This window comes from Aptenodytes forsteri, unplaced genomic scaffold, assembly GCF_000699145.1.
Source record: "Aptenodytes forsteri isolate BGI_AS27 unplaced genomic scaffold, ASM69914v1 Scaffold17, whole genome shotgun sequence".
Lineage (NCBI taxonomy): Eukaryota > Metazoa > Chordata > Aves > Sphenisciformes > Spheniscidae > Aptenodytes > Aptenodytes forsteri.
Window position 1 is genome coordinate 143,481 of NW_008795027.1, and position 26,410 is coordinate 169,890.

Genomic DNA, 26,410 nt, shown 5'->3' on the forward strand with positions numbered 1-26,410 from the left:
TGTGGGCCACCCTGCTCAGTGATGTAAATCTTTCAAGGAACTTGATCCTATGAGTCTTTCAGTATTTCAAATAATCTCAAATTTCAGAATTTCAAATAAACATTCTAACAAGACCATTCCAACTTTAATGAGCTGACAGTGTGCTAATTTAAGCAATAATTGGTTTCTAATTTTAAACTCAATTTCTTATCCTATTTCAAAAGAAAATAAATTCAATGTTAAGATTATGTTCTTTTTATTTGATCATAGATTCAGCTGCTTTGCCATAGAAAGATGGCTTGTTATTGAGTTCTGCAAATGGATACTGGTTCTTAGCAGTCAATGAACCAAGGTCCATGGAAGTCAATGAAAAGAATGCCTCTTGATTTTATTGAGCTCTGCTTCAAGTTTATATTGGGAAATGTGGACATTACTAGTGAAAATGTGAGTTTGGAATTACTGAAACATACTAATGTATAGAAGTTAAATTTCACTCTACTCTTTTTTCACATTTTTGGAAGCCCATAAATTTACCAAATAATGTTGAACTAGCAGCATGTATACTAGCAGTGTATACTTCTTTATTACTCTTTCAAAAAAAAAAAAACAGTAAAACATTGTCTGAAGGGCTTGCTCAAAATCTCATTGGATCCGATAAAAAGTGTCCTTTGTACACTTTGGAAAGTGAACATCAGACATTAAATCAGAGGCTGAGTGATTATCAGAGGAAGAGCACAGGCTGATTGACAAGGTGAAATAAACCTTGTGGGTTCAAATTAGGCACTAGGGGCTTGGCATCTAGAATGTATTCTGCTATGCTAAAAGTGAAAAACAGATTATGTAATAATGTTCTGCAAAGTTTCTGTCTGTGCACTCTAGTGCACAGCAGCATTTTTGAAAGGATGGTATTTCATTACACTATGCAGAGAGTGAAAGTCATCTGAATTTGAAAAACCTTTCTAAGATTCTGTATCCTCTCAAACCTTTCCGTATTCTTGATATGACATTTATTGTGTATGGGCCAACCATTCTGGTCCCGGTACATCAAAGCTCTTTTGCAGGGATTAAGCACATATTCAAGTGCTTTGCTAGACTCAGACTAAAGCATCTCATAAAATAAAACATTTTTTTAATCTTGGAGTGGACAGGAGAGTTTCTTCATTAAAGAATACAGATCCAGTATTCTTGATGACATAGGAATAAGAATCCTACACATAGGATTTGTGTAAACCTATCACCTGTACAGAACAGTTAAATTTGTATTGCGTGAAGGTATGCTTTGGTCAATGGGCTGATGTATTACAGGTGAATACTATGAAATTTAAAATGAACATGACTTTATTTCAGGTCTATGAAAATATGAACAGGAACTAAGGCTTCCATGAAGCGTAGAAGTACAGACAGATCTGTGACCTAAAAAGACTCTATGGCAGCAGTTTGAAGTCACTGTTCTTCTTTTTCTCAGTTAGCTAAAGTACCCAATATGTAGTATTTATGTTTTATTTTACTGTAATTTTGCAGAGTATAAATGCAGTGTAATCTTACAATTTAACCTGGGTTTGTATATGATGTATTGTGTGCTGGTATGTATTTAATTTTAAAATGAAACAATGTAGTTGCTCTTTATTTTTATTTTATCATTTACCTACAGAAAAATTTTACCAAGGCAAAATTTTACACTATAACATCACAGCAAACAAACAAACAAAAAACCCAGAGGGTAGAATGCTGTTTACCATTTATCAAATTAATGCAAACAATATTTCTCATCTTCAGCTCATTTGGATCTTTTGTTTAGAATTCAATCTAAATCTACATTACAACAAAATAAAAATGCATTCTTCTTCAAGACTGATTTGTTTCCTCTGGTGAAGGTAGTTTGTCAAGTGCTCCCACCTCTGCAAAAAGACAAAAAAAAAAAAAAAAAAAAAAAAAAAAAAATAGAAAGAACACATATGTAAGTATGCATATTAATCTTAGCAATGAAATAATGAAATCCAATTTCAGTAGTATACATTTTTATATTTTTCTTCTCTCAACTGTAAGAGGCAAATCCTTGAACTTTTCATATTTTAATTTATAAACTACTGTTTTTTTCTTTTGAATGTTAATAATATCTTCTTGCTACAATTTCACCTTTTTAGAAACAGCAGTGACAGAATGACAATGAAATTATATCAATTTTATTATCTCAATTGATATTGCTGGATCCCGGCATCTCAAAAGTTTTAATATTATCCAATTATGGCTGCCATCCTACAACCTGCTCTATATGGGAAGCCTTTAAAGCTAGAGGGAGCAATTTTCAAGAGAAAGAGCTGAAGCCACTTTCAGTTATAGCCAAGATACTTCTTAGCAGTTAAAATACTCACTTTATCTTGCAGATCAAAACGTATGTCTAATCTGAATAACCATTCCTTGAATCTGAATCCCATAAGTGGGAGTTTTCCCCCTTCCCCCAAAGGAACATATCTAACCCGATATATTTAATGCAGTAAAGTTTCATTTGAGCAAAAATGTTAAAGCATCTCTACCATAATAAAGTAAGTTTTTCACCTCCTAATTCTACAGTTCTGATTTTGTGTAAGTGTTTGTACTAGGTCTTGCCAATAAATATTGTTAAGGGATAATATGATAACATTCTGTGTCTTTTGAAACCTGGGAATACAAGAACTATCTCGGGGAAATGCCATTTTATATGATCTGGAGATTCCTTTTTTTATGAGGACAGATAATAATACCATCTTTTCTGAATAAAACCAGCTGTTTGTCATCACTATCTGAAACAAGGAATTGTTACTTAGAGTTACAATACAGCCTTTTTTGCTCATTCATCCCAGGGAAGAAGTAATTTATATTTCTATGAGATGCATTTTATTTTCTTACCCAACTTAGCAGCTCTCAGCCTACTCATCAGAAAGCACATGCTTGAGCTCAACGTTTCACACCCTTTCTGTTGTGTCCAGTTACTGGTTTTACTTGCTAGGCTCACATAGCAGCGTAAAGGAGTGTTTAGGGCTCCTTCTTCACAGTGGCACAACAAACAAACTACTACTTTGTCCACAGTAAATATATATGCTAATAATCTACTTTAAATATATATTTGAATTATCTCAGGCCCTTAGTACTAACCATAAAGAGTTTTTGTTTCAAATGCAAAGTTGATTCAATAAACACTGGGTTGATATTTTCAGTAGTGAGAATTATTTTGCTTGGGTGGATGCAAATAATTTAGAAAATTATGCCAAAGAGGTCTAGATTTTTATTTCCTAGATATGCAGAAAATGAACAGATCTCTTGAAAGTTTCTTTTAATAATGAAATTAAGACACAAATGTAACACACAGTTCTTTGTTACTATTCCACAGCATACACTTGCCACAGAATTGCTTATAATTTGTTGTATACAAAGGTAAGAATATAGAAATTACAGACTTATTGAATTGTCTGCTTTCTGAGACGGAAAATTCCTCAAACCGTTGTAGTAAAAATAACTTTTTTCCTTCCTGTTGATTTCTTCGCAAGTATATATTATGTTTTTGAACATATTGTAGACAGTTATAGAAGCTCTGAAGAGGTTTTTAAAAGCTCAGAATTGTGGTGTTTTTTTTTTTAAAAAAGCAAAACTAATGAAAACTCTGAAGCAGCCAGATTTCTTTTTCACCTAATGCTGTAATAAAGTTACCATTCTTATAGAATCAGCTGTAGGATCAGTTTTACAAATCTTGTCACAATTTTGAGACTCCACAGAGTTTTTACTAGCAGCACTTCGAGCTGTTTGCCAACATTCAGCTTAGTGTTGTTGCAATTTTATGTGACTTTATTGTAGAATACATGCAGAAAGGGAGATGTATTTCTTTTGTCACTATCAAGTGTTTCAACCAACTGTTCTTGGCATTAAACTGAGGTCTTATTTAATTTGTTATTGAATTGTTTCATACTAAGTCCCATGTAATCAGACTGTATTTAGTTTGTTTTCAACTATTTTAAAAGCTGGGTCCATACAATTTTAGTAGTAGCTGTTATTATTTTCACAGTGCCGAGTAATCAAATGTGTTAGAACCCTGCTATGTTGGATATTTATTGACTCGCAGTTTGGCAGGACTACCTGCACTCTAAATCAGGCCTATTCCTAAGTGCACTAAAATGCAGTTCCTCCCCACCCACCAGAGATGCTCATTAAAGTCTTGCACACTCAAATCTGTAGCAGACTTGTACATTCAAGGATAATCCTATCATCTTCTCAATAAATTTCACACCAGAAAGTGTGAAAGATTAAAAAGGTATTTACTAACCTTTAAGGTGCAAGTAAGTCAAAAATTCAATTACTGTGCGCACAATGTTTTCATCAGCCAGTAGTCTTCCAAGATTCCCTATAAAACAAGTTGGTTATTAGTTAATGTTAACAGGGTATGAAGACCTATTGTATGTGACATTGTGGCTAGGTTTAGGAGTACTCTGAAAAAAAGCTGTCCGAAATTTCTTTTTCCTTGAAATCCTTAATGGAAAACCTAATTTCATGGAAGAACAAAGCCGCTTTAAGGTAGGTGACTGCAATTCTTAGAATCAAAATTGCCCAGCTTTGTATGCTATTGCTGCATAGGAGCTGCTTTGACACCTTAACGGTCATGGTCTTTAAGGCCATGAGTTCTGTTGCAGAAGAGAGTTATCCTCTGTTCTCGACTCTCTCCTTTGTGTCTGCTAGCCTGAGATTGAAGAGAAAGGTAAAGTTAGCAAACAAATTCATCAGCTTTGCAAAACAGTTAAAAGTTCTTCATGTAGTCTGACTTTGTTCCCAATAAGCCACTCAAGTAATGTAGAAGCGATTTGTAGCCCAAAAGCTAGGCCTGGGACTTTACTAAAAGCTCAGAAAGGTATGTTTTTTCATATGTATTTAACACAATATATTCATCTTTGATCTTGTGGAAGTAGGCCTTTTGATGCTTTTTAAATGGCCTAATTTATCAAGCTCCCTTGGAGCTTGTTATTGCACTTCGATAGGTTGGGAAGTACGTTTTCTGTGTCTATTAAAAAAAAAAAAAGGAGAAATCTTGCTTTTTATCAACAGGATAGAGAACTGTTCTATATTAGAGAACAAATGGTAGGTAATTTCCCTAAGATTTTTTAGTTGTCTGCATACAGAACAGATGGGTACCAGTATCTGACTGACAGTCCATTATTACATCACTGAAAATACTGTCCCTTGATGTTATCACAGGGGATGTGTTTAATCTCAGAAAATAGTCTGAAAGACTGACTTTGCAGCAGGTGAATGTTGGGGGAGTTCTTCCATGATGGAAGAGAAGATTTAAGCCTCTAGCAACATACAAGGCAGACTGAGCTCTGTAGCACAAATAAAGAGTAATGATGGGGTGTTGTAAGGGACACAGAGGTTTCCACTATATAGAGTCAGCATTTAAGAATGCGTTTAGGAAATTTGCAACTAAAAGTCTTGTCTCCCAGTCTTTGAACTAACACAAAGATGTTATTACTTACATTAATAATACTTGTATTATTTGAAGTTTTCCTTAATTTAATTTTTATTCCCACCTAACCTGTTATGGATTTTTGTTATGATTAATCATTATTATATTAGTAGTTTATTGACCCAGATTTTATTACCAATGTGATATATATTGGATAAATATATTTCTTTAGTGACTTGAGCATATTGTACATGTGTATTTCTATATACTCTGCTATTGACCTTAATTCTGTATAGCCAATTACTTGCACTCTAGTAAAGAAACAGTTATGCTATTGAAATGTAAAGACTTCCCTAGTTATGCTCACAGATTTCCCCTCCTCCCCCCCGACCTAGTGTTATGTAACTAATACTGCTTCCAAGGTCTTCTAGGGTATCTGGAGAGCTTGTGCATTTTGCAGTACTCCTTCAAGGAGAGAGAGAGCAGTCCTTTGCATGAATTCTTTTACAGTAATAATGTAATGCCATTTTAAGATACTCTTGTAAATAATCAGCAGAATTTAACTAAAAAGAATCCTTTGTTTTCAATTAAAATAAGAATTCTGACTACCTTATCAGGTTTTTTATATTCAAATCTCCTTTGGATAGGAACTCTATAATAAACTTTGGCTTCAAAGAGAAATTTTGATGAGGAGGGCATCTAAAATGAGGTTTATAACAGAGGCAGTTGTATAATTTTCAGGCCCCATCCAGAGAAGTTTGGTTGGGTTTACTTGTAATTGTGGAGGTGCAGCAGTACCCGGCAAAAGAGTTCCATAGCTCTTAAAGATCATATTCTTGTAAAGGAGCTGGTAGTATATCCACAAATGGCAACATGTTGCAATGTGGGCTGCATTGTTAGATTACAAATGTCTTCCATTCACATTGTTTCTAACTGGCAAAATATTATTTTTACATCAGTGTTTGATGAAGTAGGTTCTTCCTTTTTTCTTAAAACCAAACAGAAAACACCAAACAAAAAAACCAAAACCAAACCACCAAAAAACACCACACACAAAACTGCACTATCTAACTATGTACTAGAACTAAACTGGCAGTCATTCTGAAAATGTAACAAGTAAGAAATGTATTACTATTACTCTTCTATTTACAAAGTAATTATGTCCATGAAATTGTAATTAAGCACATTTCCTTTATTTATGAACTTATCTAGTGTTACGTACATTTGCATTGTGCTGCGTGGACTTAAGATAGCCTGCGAGAGCTCTGGGGCCAGGACTTTGTCTTCCCCCATTAGTGCAGTGATGAATGCAATAGTACTCAAGTAAGTAGTGCTTTCTTTGGTTGCAGTGAGGAGTAGATCACTATTTGACAATCTAAAGATTGACAATCTAAAGATTCATCCCAGCTCACTTTAGATGTCTGCAGCAGGTTTAGTGTCTCCTCAGGAGAAAGAAACAGTTTTTTCCTAGAAGTTCCTATATCTTACCCTGAAGTAGGTGTTCAAAATAAGTCCTAAAAGTGCCAGCTTCTCTTCATAAAGGGCATCTAGACATACATTGTAGAGGCCCAGCTTTGGATGATGAATCCAGAACAAGGCTGCATCCTTTTTATTGCCATTTACTAAATTCTGATACATGCAACCTCAAAACAGTATGTTGACTTGACTTTGGTTTTGACCAGGTTCTTAATCTTTTAATGAAGATAATCCATCTTGCTTAAACATAGGAAATATTGTGAGACTTCACTATTTAAAAAAAGTTTCCATGTCAAGACTCTTACAACATAAACAGTGCCATACAGTTCTGAGGTCTGGTTTCAACTATGGTGTATTAGAATAAAAAAAAAAAAATTGCCAGTTTCTATAGTTTTCCCTACTGAAAGATTCCTTTATGGGCTCACTCCTTTGCCGAAAAAAAAAAAAAAATTAACTCTTGAGTGTCTAGGGTGACATTTGAAATACTTATTTGAACATATAAAAAGAAACAAACTAGGTTTATTCAAAGTAATATGATCTATTATACTTTAAAAGCAACAAAATTATAGTACTTTTCCCTAGGCACCAAGGTATTTTAAACTATGACCATGTACAAAGAGCATACTGAATGGCCAAATTTAATTTTTCTTCCTTTCATATGTTTATTAGGATTTTTTTTGTTAGAGTGCCTTGTATCTAGGTAGCTAGTTAACTCAATAACAGTAAATAAATTACTAGACATAAAAAAAACAAATCAACAATACTGGCTTTCAGAATTTCATTACCTGCTTTAATATCCTCATCAGGCTGTATTTCACGTTTACCAGTGAAACCATGTTTGTCATTAAAAGATCTGTGGTTATCTACTGCATCTGATAAATAAATTAAAAATCAGAGGAGTTAATTGACTTAACAACAACCCTTGCTATATTGCTGGCTTTTCATGGATTTCAAAGAAAAGATCATGATGGGCACTTCTGATGTACAAAATGACAAAAAACAATTAATGTGTCACTAAATAAAATAACCTTCTGAATTTGTGCTTATGATTTATATCATTTACAGACTGTATTATTACAGACTGTTATTATCCTGTACTACATATTTGCTGAGGCTATTACTGAATTCAGAGGAAGTTGTAAAGAAAATCAAGTTTGTACATTCACGTGTAATTTGGGAAGCTTTTTTTAATACTCTTTCCTCTATTTTTAGAAAGTGTTGCCAATGAGTTTGCTTAAAAGAAAACTGCAGATAGTTTACATGAATAACCTTCAAAAACTATCTTATATGCCCCTGGTGCCTCTTGTCTCCCCCTTGCAATGGGCATTTCCTTTATCATTAAAAGCTGATCAATACGATCTGCAACAAAGGATGATTCCTATTATCCACTCTTAGATTAGTGGCACTTACAAGTACGTTTCCCCACAGTATCTTTGCCAATTTGGTTAGATCTACTTCAGAGCAAATATACTTCCAGACATTTACAGAACCAGTTAATACATTTAAGATGTATTAATCTTTAAGGTATCCTTAAATTTAGTTAAAAAGAATGAAGAGAGTCATAGTAAGTATCTGTAGTATTTGTCATGTATTACTGAGACTGAAAATATTGGTATTATTACATTGGTAATGAGTGTTATTACATTAACAAGAAATAATGGTAAAAGGACAGATATTTGAGACAGCTTAGCACTGCATTTCCCTTTTTTATAATCTACATTTGTGATTCTCCATCTTTGTAAACCAATGTGTTCTTGCATTTTAAATACCCTGTACATTAAGTATTTTTTCATATAGCGAACTGTTAATATTTACAGTCATGAGTTTGCATGTTATTGTTTTAATTTGTTTTGCTTTAATTAAAAAAAAAAATAGTATAATAAAGCCAGGTAGCAAAGCCATTTTCAAATAGATTTAAAGGTGAAATTTGAAATACATTAAGAAGTGCCAAAATGTCACATTTTGCCATTCTTCCTTGACATCTAAGATCCTATAAGATTTTGTAACACTTCTGGGCAGTAAGGTGGGGGAAGTATTTGTCATATAAAAATTACAGTTCAGAAGCACAAAGAGTGACCAGAGGTGCTTCTAGATATAAAGCCTCACAGCACAACTCTGCTTTAGAAAAGAAGAGTTATTGTCTAAGACAACTCAACTCTATAATAGGCATGTAGCAGATATCTAAACAAGTATTGTCCCAAATGAGTTTCTTCAGTCTTGCAGGTTTAGACAAAATTACTGTATTCATCAGAAAATTCAGTAGCACACTACAGAAAACTGGTTTGCAAGAAAAAAAAAAACTTCTGCATTTTGAAATAATGCAAAAGAGTGCTTGACTTACGTGGCCCAAGTAAGTAACCAGCACTATTCAAAGTCCAGCCCCTTTTTTCTTTTGCCTTAAAGAAAAAAATGCAAGTATGTTATTGCATGAATTACAGTGCTTTCTGAAGACAAAGCAAACAGCACCCAAATGGACATTCTCTTAGCAGAAAGTATCTTCTGAAGGCTTGAAATCAAGAAATATTGTTAAAAATTAAAAGCCAATAATATTGAAGCAAATACTAATAGTGAACTCTTGCCCCCTCCCCATCTGAGTCAATAGCTTTGCTATGGACATCCATGCGGTGTGACGATTTCACACTGTATAAAGGAAACTGCAAATCACACTTTGGGAGCAGAAATTTTGACTTTATACTCCAAGTTTATATTACCTCCTGATAATCACCTTAACAAACAGCAATGTTTTCTTTTAGTTGTTTGGATTAACATGACAGACTCTTTATAAAAAAAGTCCATATGTACACCACCTTTTCTGAATCAGATGGGACATCCATTCAATTTTGGTCTATAAACTAGATGCTCTTTTTTTCCCTTTAGTCATATTATTTGTTACAAGGGAGCTAGTATTCAAAAGCCCCAAATTCTTAAGTAAAAAACCAACAGGTTACTGCCCAAAATGTTTGAGTGCTGCATCTTGTCCAACCCCAATATCTAAATACACTGCAAGGTTTACTGTTACTTGCCAGCTGAGACACGGATGCTGCCCAATGGATAGGGTCTCCAACAGTGAAATTAGTACTTACTGAGAAAACCAGTCCAAATGTTTCTGACAGGGTGGCACAAAGGATTAAAGACAGAAACAGGAAACTAGTGTACCTCTGCATCTGGAAAGAAACCGTACTAGGGTAAATGCTCCGAGTTACCGCTTTGCCTTCCAGTTACGGATCCCCCAGGGCACGTGAGCATCCCCGCCGCGAGTGGAAAGTGGGGGTGAACCTTCTTCCCGTGGGGCAGGGCGGCTGTGGCTACCGGTTCGGCACCCAAAATCCCTCCGGGAGAAAGGCCAAGAGGCCTTCCAAGAGGAAGTACCTTGAGGTGGGGCGCGACGACCTCTCCCTCGCAGCGTTTCACCCGGTGTTGGCGGCGGAGCGGCTTGTCCCACGGCTGCAGTCCTGCCGGCGGGCATTCACTGCATGGCCACAGTGCGCGGGTGCAGACCTGCACGCACGCCCACCCTCTGTTCCCTCCGCTCTTTATGGGCTGCAGCACGACCGCGCAGGAGGGGCGTCCTCCGGGAGGGGAAGAGGGACAGCCGAGAGCCGCCCATCCCCCTCTCCTCCGCCTCCCCTGGGTCATTTCCCCCTCTCCAGCCCACTGCATTAGGAAGGGCAAAAATTATAGCAATTCAATTAGAGGTATTTGGAAGCACGACGCAGGCTGCAGGGAGATAACAGCCCGGGCAATTACCTCTGATTACGGCGGCCTTGGGCGGGCTGGCGAGCAGCGAGAGGAGCTGTGGTCTGGGCAGCCTGGCTTGCGCCTGTCACCCGCTGCAACTTCACAAGGGCTTGGTTAGTGGTGGGGAATAAGAAGGTGTAAAGTGAAGCAGAGCTAAATACAAACGTCTGTGTGTGATGCTAGCTAAGATTCACAGTGTATGGGCTTTGCGTTTGGGAATGCTGAGGACTTCACACACCCCTGTTCTGCTTGCGATCCCTGGAGCTCCCTGTGGTCCAGGCCGCTCACGGTCCCTTAAAATCCCTTTGACTCATGCCCTTTACTCCAGCATCAGTGCAAAAGGAGCCGAGTCAAAACGCTGTTATTGTACTTCCTTTCTGCTTTGTATCTGAGATATCACTTTTTTTTTCTTTGTTTAAGGTTATATGTGAAAGGCTAGGGATGTAGCTCTCCCCAGTGATTGATTAGACTAGCCCTGGCCTGTTAATTTACAACCAATGAAGTTTCACCAGTTTGCTTAGCTTGTTGTGGTTACGGCTGACACTGGGATGTGCAAAATTGAATTACAAGGCAGAGATTCCAATGTTAGTTCCCTTTTTTCCCTGCCAAATTGTATTTTCTCTGCAACAGATGAGTTTATTCACTCCAAGTCCCTCAAATTCACTTTTCAGTAAGAAAAGCATCACAGATGTTGCACAGAGTAAGTTATACTTCCAGCTCCTTTTTCTGAAGCTGCTTAAGATTCTCTGCTAACTTTTACACAGTGTGTATGTGAACTTGAATGTGGAGCAGAGACAGCTATCGAACAATGCAATACACCTATCATTCACCAGTTTAAAAGCAAACAATTTTTTTATGTCAATCTAGCATAATGTTCATAATCCAGGCTAGAAGAGAAGCTGTGTCTTGTAGTTCTGTTTCCTATCCTCTTTTGTCAGGAGCAGTAGGGTTTAGATCTCTCATCTAAAACTGCCTCAATAAAGTTTATTTTATACAGTTCTTAAATGCTAATGTACATAAATGGGTAGCTCAACTTTCCAGATTTCATATGATGCTTTTTATCATTTGCTCAGGATGTTCTGTAAGCCATTGCATGATCCTCACAATTCAGACTAGATAGATCTGGAAAATAGCAATATAATCTTTGCAAAGTGTTGTTTTCCTTTACCTTATCAAAAATCCACTTCTGGCTGAAATTTACTAGCTTTCAACTCTTAACTCCCCAAAAGTCATTTTTGAAACTTGAAGCTTCTCCGTGACACAAAATGTTTTCTTTGTTTTATTCAAATAAAACCACAGAAGTTATATCAAGAGATGTCAAAATTTGCATTCAAGCAATATTACAAAAATGTGTTAATCCTGTTAATTCTGACTAGTTTGTTCTTCAGGTTCCTGTAAAAAGTATTTGAAACAATGTATTTTAACCTGTAATTTTTATTGCAATTTTTCATCACAATACTTGCATCTTCTTGTCAAATTACAGAGTAAAATGATCTCTTCATCTCTATTAGAGTCAGATGCAAAAGAAAGCGTCTTTGTATACTCAAAGGCTTAATCCATCACTTGCCCATCATACTTTTTGTCTAAATCTATCTTTAGGTTAGTGTCAATTAAATAATTTTATCAGTCATTCCTACAATTGATGTTCTCATTCCCTCAATTTTCCTTGTCAAGAATGCTATTAGTCTTTTTTTATTCCGTAGGAATTTTAAATCTCACTGCTCAGACAGAAGAATTAGAATTAGTCTGAAGCCTGCCTTTTCTAGCTTAGCTTGAAAAATGGCCATCTCTGTGACTACATGGTTTATTTTCTTATTGAGGTGACCCTTCAATGTACTAATTCCTCCATTGATTTATTTGTTGTTTGGTTAATTGTAAAGGCTTAATGCAATTTGCAGTAGCTGTTAGGTTATGCCTAGTCCTCACCAGAGGTTCACCATCAGACAAACTCACAATGAAGCTCATCTAAAATTTACTCAACTCAGTAGAACAATAAGCATTGATAACAAAACTGTCTCTAAATTGATACGAGAGGTAGGATTACCATTGGCTGTCGCACACAACAACATGTACTCTGTTCTATAACTGCAACTGCATTTCATAATAATTAAATGAAAACACAGGGGAGAATACTGTTTTCAGCCAGAGTACAAAGCTTCACATTTTTGAGGAAATGATAATATGGATTAAACAACTGAGTATTGAAACACTGGTCTTGGGAAAAAAATTAATTACATTTTTGTCACTGGAGATTTAATTTTGAGAACAAGTAGTAAATCCTAAGGATTCTGCTATGTGTTTAATGGTAAAAATTTCCCTTATATACAATTGATGAGGTAGGATGACCTATTTTATTTTTAATTAACAGAAAACATAAAACATCAAGAATGGCGACTTTGTATAATATTCAGGAAAAACATTGAATAAAAGTGGATTTTGCAGTACATTTTGGAAGGGTCTGGAGTTGCAATGGCTCCCTTCACTGTCAAACTTACTGACAGATAACGAATGAAGGAGGAAAAAGTGTGTCTGCTATTTCTGTGTAGAGCCAGGTCTGGTTTCAGCAACTCACCAATGAATATTAAAATCAAATACTAAAACTCACTGCATTCACAGACTGATGTCCATCTGCATGAAAAATGAGCGAGGTTTTTTTCCTATTTCCCAGGTAACATCAAGCGTGAACATACTGTTTAAGACCATCCTCAAGTATGTACACAAAATCTCTAATATTCTATGAGCAATGGCAATGAATTTGCCATTGGGAGATAAGCTACCAGAAAAATTTGTCTCCCATACACTGGAGTAATTCCAGTGAAACACTGACATGACAGAAAGTAAATGCTTTATTGGGGGAGTGTCATCATCCAGCTAACTAGAAATGCTTCTTTGCAGAAGTTTCAAGATGTCTATCTTTGAATCTAATTCAATATTTACCAGGGGACCACTAACATGCAGTGACACCAGTAACTTGTGTTACTGTTTTTTTTCTGCGTTGGAAACAATTTTAGATTTTTGAGATCAGTGTTTTAACCCTGAATACAGAGATTTACCATAACTGAGCACGGAGATCACAAATGCAAGGCTTTCTGTGGCTAAATCTAATTCTGAGCAGGAAAGGTACAAATTTCTTTCCAGCAAAGTATGGACACTGACAGATCTGAGTATCCAGAAGCAATGAGGCATTCCAGTTGCCAACAAGGCTGTGAATTGCTTCACTGATCTAAAGATTTAATGCTATTTTGGTGGTAAATGAGGATACTGTCACAGAGCTGAAAAGTTATTTAGAGGTTTTTTTTTTTCTCTGTTCAACACCATTACCCCACCCTCCAATATTTGTATCATCTCAGCTGCTCATTGTTAATCTAAGCAGAGATAAGTTGAAGATGACACTGTTTGCATTTATCTGAAGATGACATAGAATAGGTCATCCATATGCAACTATCATTTTGAAAGTAGTTTGCTCTTTAAAAGTATTCACGAAACCTCTTGATTATTTTTTCCCTCACATGTGTAGAACTTGTTTCTTCTTTAATGGATGTAGAACAGAGAACAAATTTTCTAAAAAAAAAAATAATAGTACTAAGAGAAGGGTCATTTTCTTCATCCTTCCAAAGCCTTTGCTATTGTTTTCTTCCCATTTTCCCATTTTGTAATTTCTGTAAAATGTAGGCAATTTTTACTGAGTGAATCTTTTGCCCATTTTACCACCTGCAGCTCAGTATCAAATAGAACTAAATATTATAGATACCTTCTGAATGAAGAGCTATTTTCTGTTCTGAATTACACAATTATCAACTAATAATTTCCTGTTATTACATCAATCAGTGTGCTACCAAAGATATTATTCACACAATGTGTAACATTGCAACAAAACTGTGACTACCATATGTTAGATCATCTTATGTCTTTTAAAAATGATTTTTGATTCAAGAAGCACATTGATTTTAGACTAATTGTGTATAAAAAAACAAGAGTAAAAACAGAGCAGATATCAACTAATAATTTCCTGTTATTACATCAATCAGTGTGCTACCAAAGATATTATTCACACAATGTGTAACATTGCAACAAAACTGTGACTACCATATGTTAGATCATCTTATGTCTTTTAAAAATGATTTTTGATTCAAGAAGCACATTGATTTTAGACTAATTGTGTATAAAAAAACAAGAGTAAAAACAGAGAAAAATTCTGAAAGTTAATTACCATATGCATCAATAATATTGTAAGAAATGATAAAAAGACACTTAGTCTTGATTCCTGCTTCATAAAACTTACAGGATAATAATGTATCTGTCCCATTTGGTTAAAATTAGCCAATAGGTTCAAATCTATCAAGGACAGTTTGCTAGCCAGCAGAATCACATAAGCTTCATATCCTAAAGAAGTCAGACTAAACCAGCTCTCCTGATGATGGTTTATCTGAGAAAAGCACTGAGAATTTGAAATATTTTAAGAAATACCATTTGCAAGGGTTTCCAGTTCTCATAGTAGTGGATCAATACAGATTGCACACCCTACTGCCATTTCTAGGCTTATGCATCCTCAGACCACTGCTATTTGGGCAAAGTGGCTATATGCAGAAGCCTCACTGAAATTCCAGGAGACCCACTGCTCCAGCAATTTTCTTTGTAGGCCAAGGAAGAGGATGGCTTCAGAGCCACCGCCTCTGTCAGAAGCAAATACAGTATCTCAGCTCTGTAAGAGGCAACAGAGCTTGGCTCTCAGGTCCTGCTAAGGTTACAGCTCAACTTTTTCAGGAGGCAGCAACTATGGTTGAGTCCTGCAACAGCTGGGAACCTCTGACTCAGAGGGCAGGTTCAGGACTTCTAGATGCAGAGGCTCCTTTCCCAAGTTCTGAATTCTGATGCTTGCCTGAAGGAAGTTGAGTCTTGGCTTAAGTTTCCACTTAATTCCTAACTCATCAATGACTTCCTCCTCCTTTGAACAGTAAGTTCAGTGGAAGATCACATCTGCCAAACACAAGGGAGCTGTTTCTGCTCTTGCAAGATCTCAGGAGGAATTACTGTCTACCCACTGATGAGAAATTATGTGAGGAGCAGCTGATGACAGCTACTTGTCTCCTGGTGAGCACCTTCTAAGGTCACCAAAAGTTGAGAAACTTTTCTTATTTAGAGGCAACAGAGATCTGAAGTATTTTGTCTCAACCTCCTGCTCAGTGTGAAATCATACGCCTATTTATATTGTTTCTCATTTTAATTACTGAGGGTACATATGTGAATAGCTCTATACAAATGCATCATGCCATATGATTTTTTTTTTTTACATCACATGAAATAATCCTTGTATATTTTGTGCATTTTAATGTTAAACAATCTGAAGATTCACTTTTTAAAAAATCTTGCCTATGTTAAAAATAATATTAGTTCCTTATTTGAAAACATCATCATAACTCAATTAGAATTTCTGTAGTGGCTTTGAAAGCTCTTAAAATGTGCTTATGAGGCATGATGCAAAAGGTTCCTATTATCAAATTATAGCTTTGCATTTAAATCAGAATGAAACCAACATTCTGCAAATATTGTAATTTTTGCATGGGACTTCATTTCAGCATCACTGGATGAATGAAGTCTGCAAAATATAAATAATTACCACACATTTTCTTAAACTGTATTTTAGAATGGAGATTAAAATGGATTAATCTAAACATTACATTAGAGTGCGGCGGCTCCTGTGGAAAGGCATGCAGGAAGAGCTGTGCACTCTGCCTGTTATTGGGCTGCTGCCTGCTGTGCTCACCTGAAGGCTTAGGCTGCAGCCCTGATGGTCACCCCAGCTAGCTGGTGGCTGTGCAAGCCTACCCAGCAGCTTGAGGTCTCCAGGGAATTAGAAGGGCTTATTAGGTAGTGCTTTGAAGTTGTCAGAAGCATAGTGGTCGAGACCAGGCAAGGACTGTGCTCAGCAGCAGACAGGAATCAACTACCTAGCCAGGCTAGCCTGGGATGAGTGGAGGCAGCCACACAGACAGAGCTTGCTATCAGGGAAGCTGCTGTCCATGTGAAGGGCTGCAAAGACTGTACTCCCCTCCTGGGTGGAGGAGGGTGGAAGCGCAAGCGCAAGCTGTGCTCTGGTGGAGTCACTCAGGCAGCAGGTGGAGGAGCTGCAGGAGGAAGTTAACAGGCTATGCTGTATTAGGGAGGGTAAACAAGAAGTAGATCGAGTATTATTCGAGACTTTGCAAGAAGAAATACTAGTGCTCCATGGCACTGACATCTAAGGACTACCAGGCAAAGAGTTTCGACAGTGAACAGACAGTACCTTGGAGAATGAGGCACCATGGTCTTTGGTGACTTGTAGGAACAGGCTATCACTTCACTCTCCTTCCTTGTATGTACCAACCAGCAACAGATATGAAGCCTTGGCAGTGGACAAAGCCAATGAGCAAGATTCACAGGAAGAAATGGCACCAGCAGCACACACTAAAAGCTGCAAAAGGAAGCAGCGAGTGCTGTTGAGAGGCACCCATCTGCCAGCCTGCTATATAGTGAAGGGAAGTCTGCTGCTTGCCAGGAGCCAAGATACGGAATGTCACAGGGAGACTGCCACAACTGGTTAAAAGCATAGATTACTCTCCCCTACTTCTTTTCCATGTGGGCACCAATGACACGGTAAAGCAAAACGTGGGAAAGATTAATCAGAACTTCAGAGCCCTGGGGGCACAAGTGAAGGAGACAGGTGCCCAAGTGATCTTCGCCTCTGTTCTGCTTGTCAGAGGCAGGTGTGCAGGCAGAGGTCTACACATCATGCAGATCAGTACCTGGCTTCAACACCAGGGCTTTGGTTTCTATGATCACAAGACATTCTTTGATGAATAAAGCCTATTGGGGAGAGATGGGATCCACCTATCTAGAAAAGGCAGATGAATCTTTGCTAGCAGATTGGCTGATTAAGTCAGTCATGCTTTAAACTAATGAACTTGGGGGATTGTGTCCAAAGCTCACAAACCGAGAAGTCTTACTTGACAACATAGCTACTAATGGTAGCCTTGGATACAGCGATCATAACATTGTGGAGTTTAAGATCCTGTCGAGCACACTAAAGACCAGTAGTAGGACAAAGACCCTGGATTTTAGGAGAGCCAACTTCAATACACTCAGAGCCTAGCTGCGAGGGATTCCATAGGAAGCATCCATGGAGGGTAAAGGAGCTTAAAAAACTCCCAGGGAGTGCTGGGAGTTATTTAAGAACAACCTCCTGGAAGCACAAGAACAGTCCACCCCCTACAAAGGGAAAGGAAGAAGGCAGAACAAGAGACAACCCTGGCTTAACGGTGAGATTTTGGGTGTGCTTAAAAGCAAAAAAGAAGCATACCAGCTATGGGAAAGTGGCCAAATACCCATTGAAGATGACAAGAAGCTCATTAGGACACAGAGATGCATTCAGGAAGGCTAAGGCTCAGTTGGAACTGAAATTGGCCAAAGATGAACAAGAAAGGGTTCTTCAGATATGTGAGCAGTAAACAGAAACACAGGGAAGACATAAGCCCATTCCTAAACGCGGCAGGGAAATTAGTCACTAATAATGCTGACAAGGCAGAGGTTCTCAATACCTTCTTTGCCTCTGTCTTTACTGGTGTAGCTGGACCCCAGATCATAGGATCAAGTAGCTACGACCACACGTATGTTGAACCACCAGTGGTGGAGGAAGGGCTGATCTGAGGCATCTTGCAAGGGCTCAACCCACATAAACTCTATGGGCCTGGACAGAATCCACCCCAGTGTGTTAAGACAAGTGGCTGACATTGTTGCAAGGCCACTGTCTATAATCTTTGAAAAGTCATGGAGATCAGGGAATGTCCCTGACGACTGGAAGAGAGCAAATGTGACACTCATCTCCAAGGAGGGCCCAAAAGAGGAACTAGGAAACTACAGGCCCATTAGTCTTACTTCAATCCCTGGGAAAATAATGAAATGAGTCCTCTTGGAAAATATTACAAGCCAAATGAAGCAGATAACTGGGAAAAGCAAACAGATTTACTGAAGGCAAATCATGCCTGACTAACCTGATCACCTTCTACAACAAAATAACAATGTTGACATGGGGAGACCTGGACTTCAGCAAAGAGTTCAGCAGTGTTCCCCATAGCTTCCTCCTTGACAAACTGGCACAGTACAGATTGGATGGGTAGTCTGCAAGATGGGTAGGAAATTGACTGACAGGTCTCACTCAGAGCTTGGTGATCAATGTTTTTTCCTCAGGCTCGCAGCCTGTCACAAGTGGAGTCCCCCAGGGATCGATATTGAGCCTCACACTGTTTAACGTCTTCATCAATGGTCTCGACAATGGGATTGAAAGTACCTTCACCAAGTTTGGTGCTGACTGGGTGGTGAGGTGAACATGTCAGAAGGGTGAGCCATCTTAAAGACAGACCTGGACAGGCTGGAAGAGTGGGCTAGCAAGAACTGTATGAAGTTTAACAAATACAAGTGCAAGGTCCTGTACCTGGAATGACATAACCAAAGAGCACAGTACAGGCTAGGATCTGTGTGGCCGGGGAGCAGCCTTGTTGAAAGGCACCTGGAGGTCCTGGTGGGCAACAAACTAAACATGGGTCAGCAGTGCACTGCCTGCAGCAAGGAAGGCAAACTGGATCCTGGGCTGCATCCACAAGGGCATTACTAACAGAGATAGAGTTGTGATCATCTTGGTCTAGTCAGTGCTTGTCAGGACACATCTGGAGTACAACGCAAAAAAAGACACAGACAGACTGGAGGGGGTCCAAAGGAGGGCCACGAAGATGCTCAAAGGGCTGAAGAACCTGCCTTATGAGGAAAGACTGAAGGAGTTAGGTCTTTTCACCCTGGAGAAGAGAAGACTTGGGGTGATCTCATCACAGTTTTCCAGTACCTAAAAGGCAGCTACAAAGAGGATGGAGGCTCTCTCTTCACAAGGACCCACATGGAGAGGACAAGGGGCAAAGGGTACAAGCTGCACTGGGAGAGGTTTCATCTTGATATAAGAAAGAAATTTCTTACAGTGAAAACAATCAGTTTCCCAGGGACTTAGTGGAGTCCCCATCACTGAGATTTTAAAGACTCAAGTGGACAGGGTGCTAGACAATAGGTTGAACCAGATGATCTTTCGAGGTCCTTTCCAACCTGGGCTGTTCCATGTTCTATTATCCCCTTAAAATATTATTTCTAAATCACAGTAAGTGAATTATCAAACTATGTGTACTAAAATAAGGACCCATAGGAAAACAGGTCAGTGCTTTCATGGCTTTTATTTTTTAACAGGACACAATGCCAATTGCTTCATTAACAAGTATGTTGCAATATTATAATACAAAAAGCCTCACAAGTAGGCATTTCAGACATAAAGTACATTCACATAATGCACAAAGGTCTTACAGAATAATATTTACATCAAATATTTTCAAAAAATATTTTTGTATTAAGTTCATTTAAATATAAGAAAATTAGGCAGAATGTTAAAAGATAGATATTCAGTTACAAAATACAATTTTGTATCTTTGTTGTTACTGGTTTTTATTTTGTTAAAGCACAAAATGGAATTAGCAGGATGATATTACACAGCCTTCATTATCCTATTGTAAATGCACCCAATTAGTCTTTTTCTGCTTTGATAAGAAATAACCCATTCCATCTTACAGGCCCACTCTGTAATTTGAAAAGAGGTTAATGAAAATTTGGTGTTTTGCATTGTATTCCAGAAGTGGAAAGTCTTGAGCACATTTGATCTCTTGCAAGGAAGATGGAAAGTGATAGCTGAACAGACTATTCTCCCACAGCTTCCCAATGGAAAAATAAATAGGGGAAAAAACTTTCTTGTATTCACTCTGGAAATCTTTTCACCTGATGCCCTGGTGGTTAGAATACACTAGTAGTAACTATGACTTGTTCTCCCCAGCAAAAAAACCTTCCAAAAACCAAAACAAGCAAAAATCCCCTCCAAAACCAAAATAATTTGATCTCAGGCTAAAAACAGTTCTCAGTGGTCTAATTTTCAAATGTGGAATTTCAGCTCTGATTGATAGAAAACAAGAATTTTATAACATGTTGAGACATACAGTTCAAAAGAGATTGTGCAAAGCTAAAAATTATTTAAAGTTATCTTTGCTCACACCTCCATTCATATGGAGGCAAAACTTCTGTTATATTTGGTAGAATATATACTGAGATCCTGGTGTGTGCTGAACACTCACAACATTTCTGATTCTCAGTGGGAACAGAAGTGCTTAACATCTTTCGAGATCCTAGCTTCCATCAATATTTTTTGACATATAAAGGTGGAGTATTGGTCTTTTTTTGTACTTGAAAATCTTTTGTTAATACATTTTAGTATTTTCAGTAGAATAAGGGGGACAAAAGTCAGTATGTCTGTGCTGCATGTGACCTTTTCCATGGCTTTGCAAAATAAAAATGCCAATGATGTCACGCACAAGATAGGGTAAATAAGATGCCCATGCCATGGTGTTGTATTACTGAAAAAGGAATGTTTATGAATTCAATATAAAAAAAAACCAGTTTACATGCTGTTTGCGTGCAGATTTTTGCCCTGTAAAGTGCCTATGCTTTCCACTGGCTACAGAGGGAGCCCATGCTCTTAATTTAGAACAGGATTTAGACAATGCGAGTTGCCAGGTTCTTTGTAGTTTGGGGCAATAGGAGAAGGCTGAAGGTTTCTTTGCAAGCCAAAACCACAAATAAAAGGCTCTTAAGGTGTAAAGAGGGCTGACACAGTCTGCTGAATTACTAGCTTTAAAAACAAGCAAATGAAAAAATTTCCCCAACAATCACTAAACAGTCTGGGCAAAACGGAAGTAAATTGGGGCAGGTAGAGAACAAAATTTTCTGTGGCTGGTGTGCATGTCTGTGTAGGGAAGTTACTTTCCACCAAACTCACTTCAGTTGCTTAGCAGTGCCCCTCCACCCCCAAGTTACCTTATTACAGAAAATAAATGAGAGGGTTGAAGTAATCACACACACCCCTCCCCCCCCCGCAAGAAAGCTTGAGAATGAAGAAGTAAGAGGGACACACAGGATGGGATTCAGCTTCTTAGCTCTAGGAACTTACATGTGAGTAAGATATCAAGCTCCCATGACAGTCAGTGGAGAGGGAATCAATATGGTCAAGAGTGACTCCACTTAAGCTAACTTAAGTACCTACATGTTGTTAGTTGACTAGCGCTCTAGATTCCAGTGACTCTTTTGGCTAACTATCTGTTGACTGTTATGGAAGCTTTGACATGTAGCTCACCAGTAGGGACCTAAATTAATGGCAAATAATTCCAGCCATGATGACAATCTTTCAAACAATAAAAAAAAAGTTAGAAAACGATGATCAGTTGTTATCCATGCCTAATGGGGGGGTAGAAGAAGGTAGAGCTGGATTAATCTGCAAGAAAAAATGTTGAGGTTAGTTATTAGGAAAACTTTCTAACTATATGGTTAGACAAAGAATGTCATAAGAAATATAATGGTAGAGGATTTATGTGGAGGCTTCTCTATAGAACAGGTTCAGTGAATCTGTCAGGAATAATGCAGGTACTTAATACTCCAGAAGAGTAGCACTTCAACTACATGATCTCTCCGTTCTACCTATATGTCTCTGTCGTGTCAACAAAACCCAGGGACAGTGTGTTTCTTAGAATCATTACAGATCTATTTATGCTATGACATGATCTAGATTTTTACTGTTGTGATTGATTGCACATTTTAACTTTGTGTACTTTCCCAGCACATTAATCGTCTTTACTACCTAGCTTCCCTCACGTGTTGTCATCTTACATTTTGTTATCATCTCCCTTATTACTTCCTCTATCATGCTTTTGCTTCGCTGTAGGATCATCACTCCTTTTCATATTCTCTCTCTCTGTGTCTCATTTTAGTTCCACTCTTTTTAGTTTGTTTTCCTAAAGAAATAGAGCTTATACTATTACTCTGCTGTCTTCTCTTTTATCCTTTTCCCACACATGATTTTGAAAAAAAAAAAAGCTTAAAATGAAGCATGCCATCAATCATAAAGCATAATCTGTAGCAAACCAGGTTTCGTTCATGATGGCTAAATTACTGAATTTTTTTTTTTTCATAGACTCATACAGTAATTAAATTGGAGAAAATCCTCTAGAGGTTATCTAGTTCAGCCTCCTGCTGGTAACACACCCAATGAGATCTGGTTCCTCAGGGCCTTAGCCAGTTGAGGTCTGAATATCTCCAAAGGTGGACATATTCCCCCAACTCTGTGGGCTCCTGCTCCAGTGTTTGACTATCTTCAAGGTGATTTTTATTCTTTCTTTTATCTAGTTGGAATTTCCTGTGTTGCAACTGGTGTTTGTTGCCTTTCATCCTACCATTGTGCATGTCCTAAACTGTGTGCAGCTGTAACACAGAGGAAAGTTTAATTGCTGCTAGTATTTTGTGTGACCCAGAGTTTGTATGAAACAGAGCCTCCATTAAACTCCTCTTTTCCTCAGATAAATATAAAGAAAAAATTACCACAATTTTTGTATAATCAAGATGTTGCAAAAACAATAACCAGTGGGTTTTTTGGGTTTTTTTGACTTGACTGGAACCTGAATCTGGATGATAAAAGAAGTCCTTTGATTTAACTCTTGAGCACTTTGGCTTACGCCATTTAAATGTTAGCAATTATCTTTATCCCTTGCCTTTCTAACAACCATGACTATGCTATATATGCCTGTAAATTAGCAGCCCTTTAGTGAAAACAGCAACTGTAGTTTTCATTTTGGGATAATGATACTTGAATCAAAATTTATTCCAAACTATTTTTCAGAATTTCACAATATGGTCTGTCATCATGTCCATCATTTTGCCTTATACCTTATCATCATAAATTGAAAAATAGACCCTGTTAGCTGCAGAATAAGATCTACATATTTAGTTGAAAATATTTTGGAAGAGTTTTTTCCCAGTGTAATACAAGGTAAAAATTTAAAAGATCACCAAAAGCAAGGGACTATTTAAGAGCTATCTGATTAAGGAAGCTGGTCATGGTTTACCAGAAGTCTCACTGTTTCATGTGCAGATCAGTTATCCGTATTAGCATCTTAGATTCTATAATTTTTTTTAGTTTGCTTATCATTATTAATAAAATCGCAAAAGGTATAGTTTAAACCTCTGCTAATGATATATTTAATGGGAAGAAATTATGTTTCTAGCTCTTCCTTAATCTCTTTTTTAAACTTTTCCTTGCTGGAGTGCATCTACCCTTCTCTTTAACGCAGAATATTTACAATTTCGTACTTACAACACTAATCCACCTAATTGTTTAAGACAAAAAGATTTCCTGTGTAGTATTTTCTTCTGAGAAGTATTGTTTGCTTACCAATCAATCCTTGCTTCAGTATGAGAAGATTCTACAAAGAAAAATCCAAACAGATTCAAGTTGTTTTAAGGGATGTTTTTAATGAAAGCAACCCCATTTCTTTCTCTGGGAAGGGTGGTCACTGCTGTCACTTACAAAGAGCAACTAAGTCCTGCTGATCCAGTCAGATATACAGTGTATATTCACTCAGCCTTTAACATTATCAGCCAAGTTATCAAACCAACTAACAGTATGGATAATTCAGAGGCACACAAGAAACAGAGAGAAATCCTTATTATGTCCTTTCTTGAAAGCTTTTAATAGCCTCATGTTGCAAGTGAATATACATGTTTCCTGGGTCTAAATTTTTAAGATCTATTATGATGCACTTAAGTATGTATATTTTCTCATGTGTGGTTGAAAACTATAGGTATCATTTACAATGCAGTTGCTAATGTTATCTTTTTTCTAATCTATTTGCAAAATTTTTGATATTAAAGTTCTATAATACTTGCATTAAGTCTATAGATCAGTCCTGAATTAATTTCATATGTTTGTCTGAGCCTAAGTATGTTCTCTTATTTTCCTTTGACTTCCACTTGTACTTTTTAACTAGTACCTCATTGTTCTGAGGGTTACACAGTATCTGTTTTTCTATTAGCAGTGCAGGCAGGCAGTATGATAGTCCACTTTCTGTTATGCAATCCAGGAAAAATCATACTCAATTCTTCGGCTTACAGGTTTTCACAGATTTGTTCAGTTTACTTTATCATTCCAAGAAATAGAGGTGAAAGAGGCCTTCTAGCTGCTTCTAGACATCAAATCTGAGTATTAGGTGTCAACTCTTTAGTATCAAATAAGAAAGGATTTCCGGGAGTCTACTTGTTCCTGCTTTCTAGTGTGAAAGAGATGAGAGATTTAAATCTAGTCTTAGATCTGCCATGACTCTTCTTTCATCAAAAAGAAATTAGAGAAAGAAGCAACCCAGTTTGATAATCATAGAACCTTGGGAGTTTATTGTACCTGGGGGATTAAAGGCCTCCTATGGGGATAAAAGACTCAAACTACATGTATATATTATACAGAAAGTACTTATGCCCTGATTTGGATCAGGGACATTTACAATGGTTAAACTTCATGTTTTGGGAAAATCCCAAGAGCTTTTATAAAGACCATGTCAGTAATGGATTTATGTCAGTACATTTCCTACATTTTCCTATTGAAGTTGCATGAATATAAAGAAAAGCTTCCTTTGCACGTCATGGAAAAGTGCTGATATTACATGTATTATGAACAACCTTGCAGTGTCCTTTTGTCTTCTGAATTTAACAGCTTATTCTGTTCAAGATCACATAGTTTGTAGGTTGACACATTGTGCACCTTTTGCCATACAGCCCCTATTCCTCTAGACTCTTTTTCACTCCACTTTGCTAACTTTTCTTCTGAGGGTTTTGGTCAGATGATAGGTTATAGAGGTGACTTCTGTAAATATGTGAGTTTCATGAAGGAGAAAAAAAGCAGAGATAAATGTCTTCTCACGTTAAGATTTTCTTGATATATTGCTCAAAAAATTATCCCTGTCAGGTTTTTTTTTTTTGCCTTCTTTTAAATTCTCCAAAAGAAGTTTAGAAAAGCATTGACTATGATTAAAGAGCTGATTTCTTTTTTTATATACTGGAAATCAATAAAATCAAACTTTTTGTTAACTGTAATAGCCTCAAAAGTTTATAAAGGTAGCTAAATGGATTAAGTTCTATAGATTTTCTGCATATAAAACTGCTAGATTTTCTCTCCTGGCTCTCCTCTTACTAGGCAATGAAAAAAGGCCTTTGAAAAAAGGACATTCAGTCAAAGAGTTATGAAGGACCATTACTCTAGCAAATCCTGTATATTATTTATTAGAAGGCATGACTTCTTTGACCTTTAAGCCTCAGTAGATGTCTTTAAGGTGGTACAGTTCACTGTCATTCCTTAAAGGTTGTTTTCTCCCCAGATATATAACCCTCTATGGCTCAGTCTTTAAAGGATACTTGTTGAAATTGCTTAAATAATAAGAAGAGTAGAAATACTGCTTTGTAGAGGAAGGTAAACAATTTGTGGAATTTATCACACCAACTTGCAAGTTCGGATATCAGAAGAAAGCCTATTAGTCCAGGTTGTTGAATACATTATTCTGTATATACAAGGGAATGTCTTCTGATTTTATGATTATTTCAATTCCCAAATATAAAGGGATTTCTGTAAAAGTGCTGTAGGAGTACAATGCACTCTTTGTCTGATTTTAATAGAAGTGCCACAATTTAATTCCCTCACCACAAGTGAGTCTGACTTCTTTATTCATATCTTCACACCTCTTTCAATCTTTATTTCTGCTTTTTAAATCGATTTTTTTTGTATATTTCAAAATTTATTTTGTCAGGTAAAAGGTAATTTTAAAAAATTAATTTATAATTCAGTGTGCAAAAAAAAAAAGAGATCAA

General features: G+C 37.1%; 1 protein-coding gene across 2 annotated transcripts; it reads right to left on the bottom strand.

Annotated features, from left to right (window-relative positions):
• Positions 1-1,592: 1,592 nt before the first annotated feature.
• GAL (galanin and GMAP prepropeptide) lies at positions 1,593-10,044 on the bottom strand. 2 transcript variants are annotated; one of them, XM_009275988.1, is made up of 6 exons: positions 9,964-10,044; positions 9,222-9,276; positions 8,150-8,239; positions 7,666-7,752; positions 4,274-4,351; positions 1,825-1,877 (listed from the first exon to the last, which is right to left on the bottom strand). In XM_009275988.1, the coding sequence occupies exons 1-6, from the start codon at positions 10,042-10,044 to the stop codon at positions 1,825-1,827; spliced, it is 444 nt and encodes a 147-aa protein (XP_009274263.1). The 2 variants fall into 2 exon arrangements, with proteins under 2 accessions (XP_009274264.1, XP_009274263.1); XM_009275989.1 differs by lacking the exon at positions 8,150-8,239 and having other exon boundaries at positions 1,593-1,877.
• Positions 10,045-26,410: the final 16,366 nt, after the last annotated feature.

Coding starts and splice junctions, on each gene's coding strand:
- GAL (XM_009275988.1), bottom strand. CDS start 10,044: ATGCAGAGGTACACTAGTTTCCTGTTTCTGTCTTTAATCCTTTGTGCC. Junction 4,352..7,665: donor TGATGAGGATATTAAAGCAG/GTAATGAAATTC, acceptor CTTGTTTTATAG/GGAATCTTGGAAGACTACTG. Junction 1,878..4,273: donor GACTTACTTGCACCTTAAAG/GTTAGTAAATAC, acceptor GTCTTTTTGCAG/AGGTGGGAGCACTTGACAAA.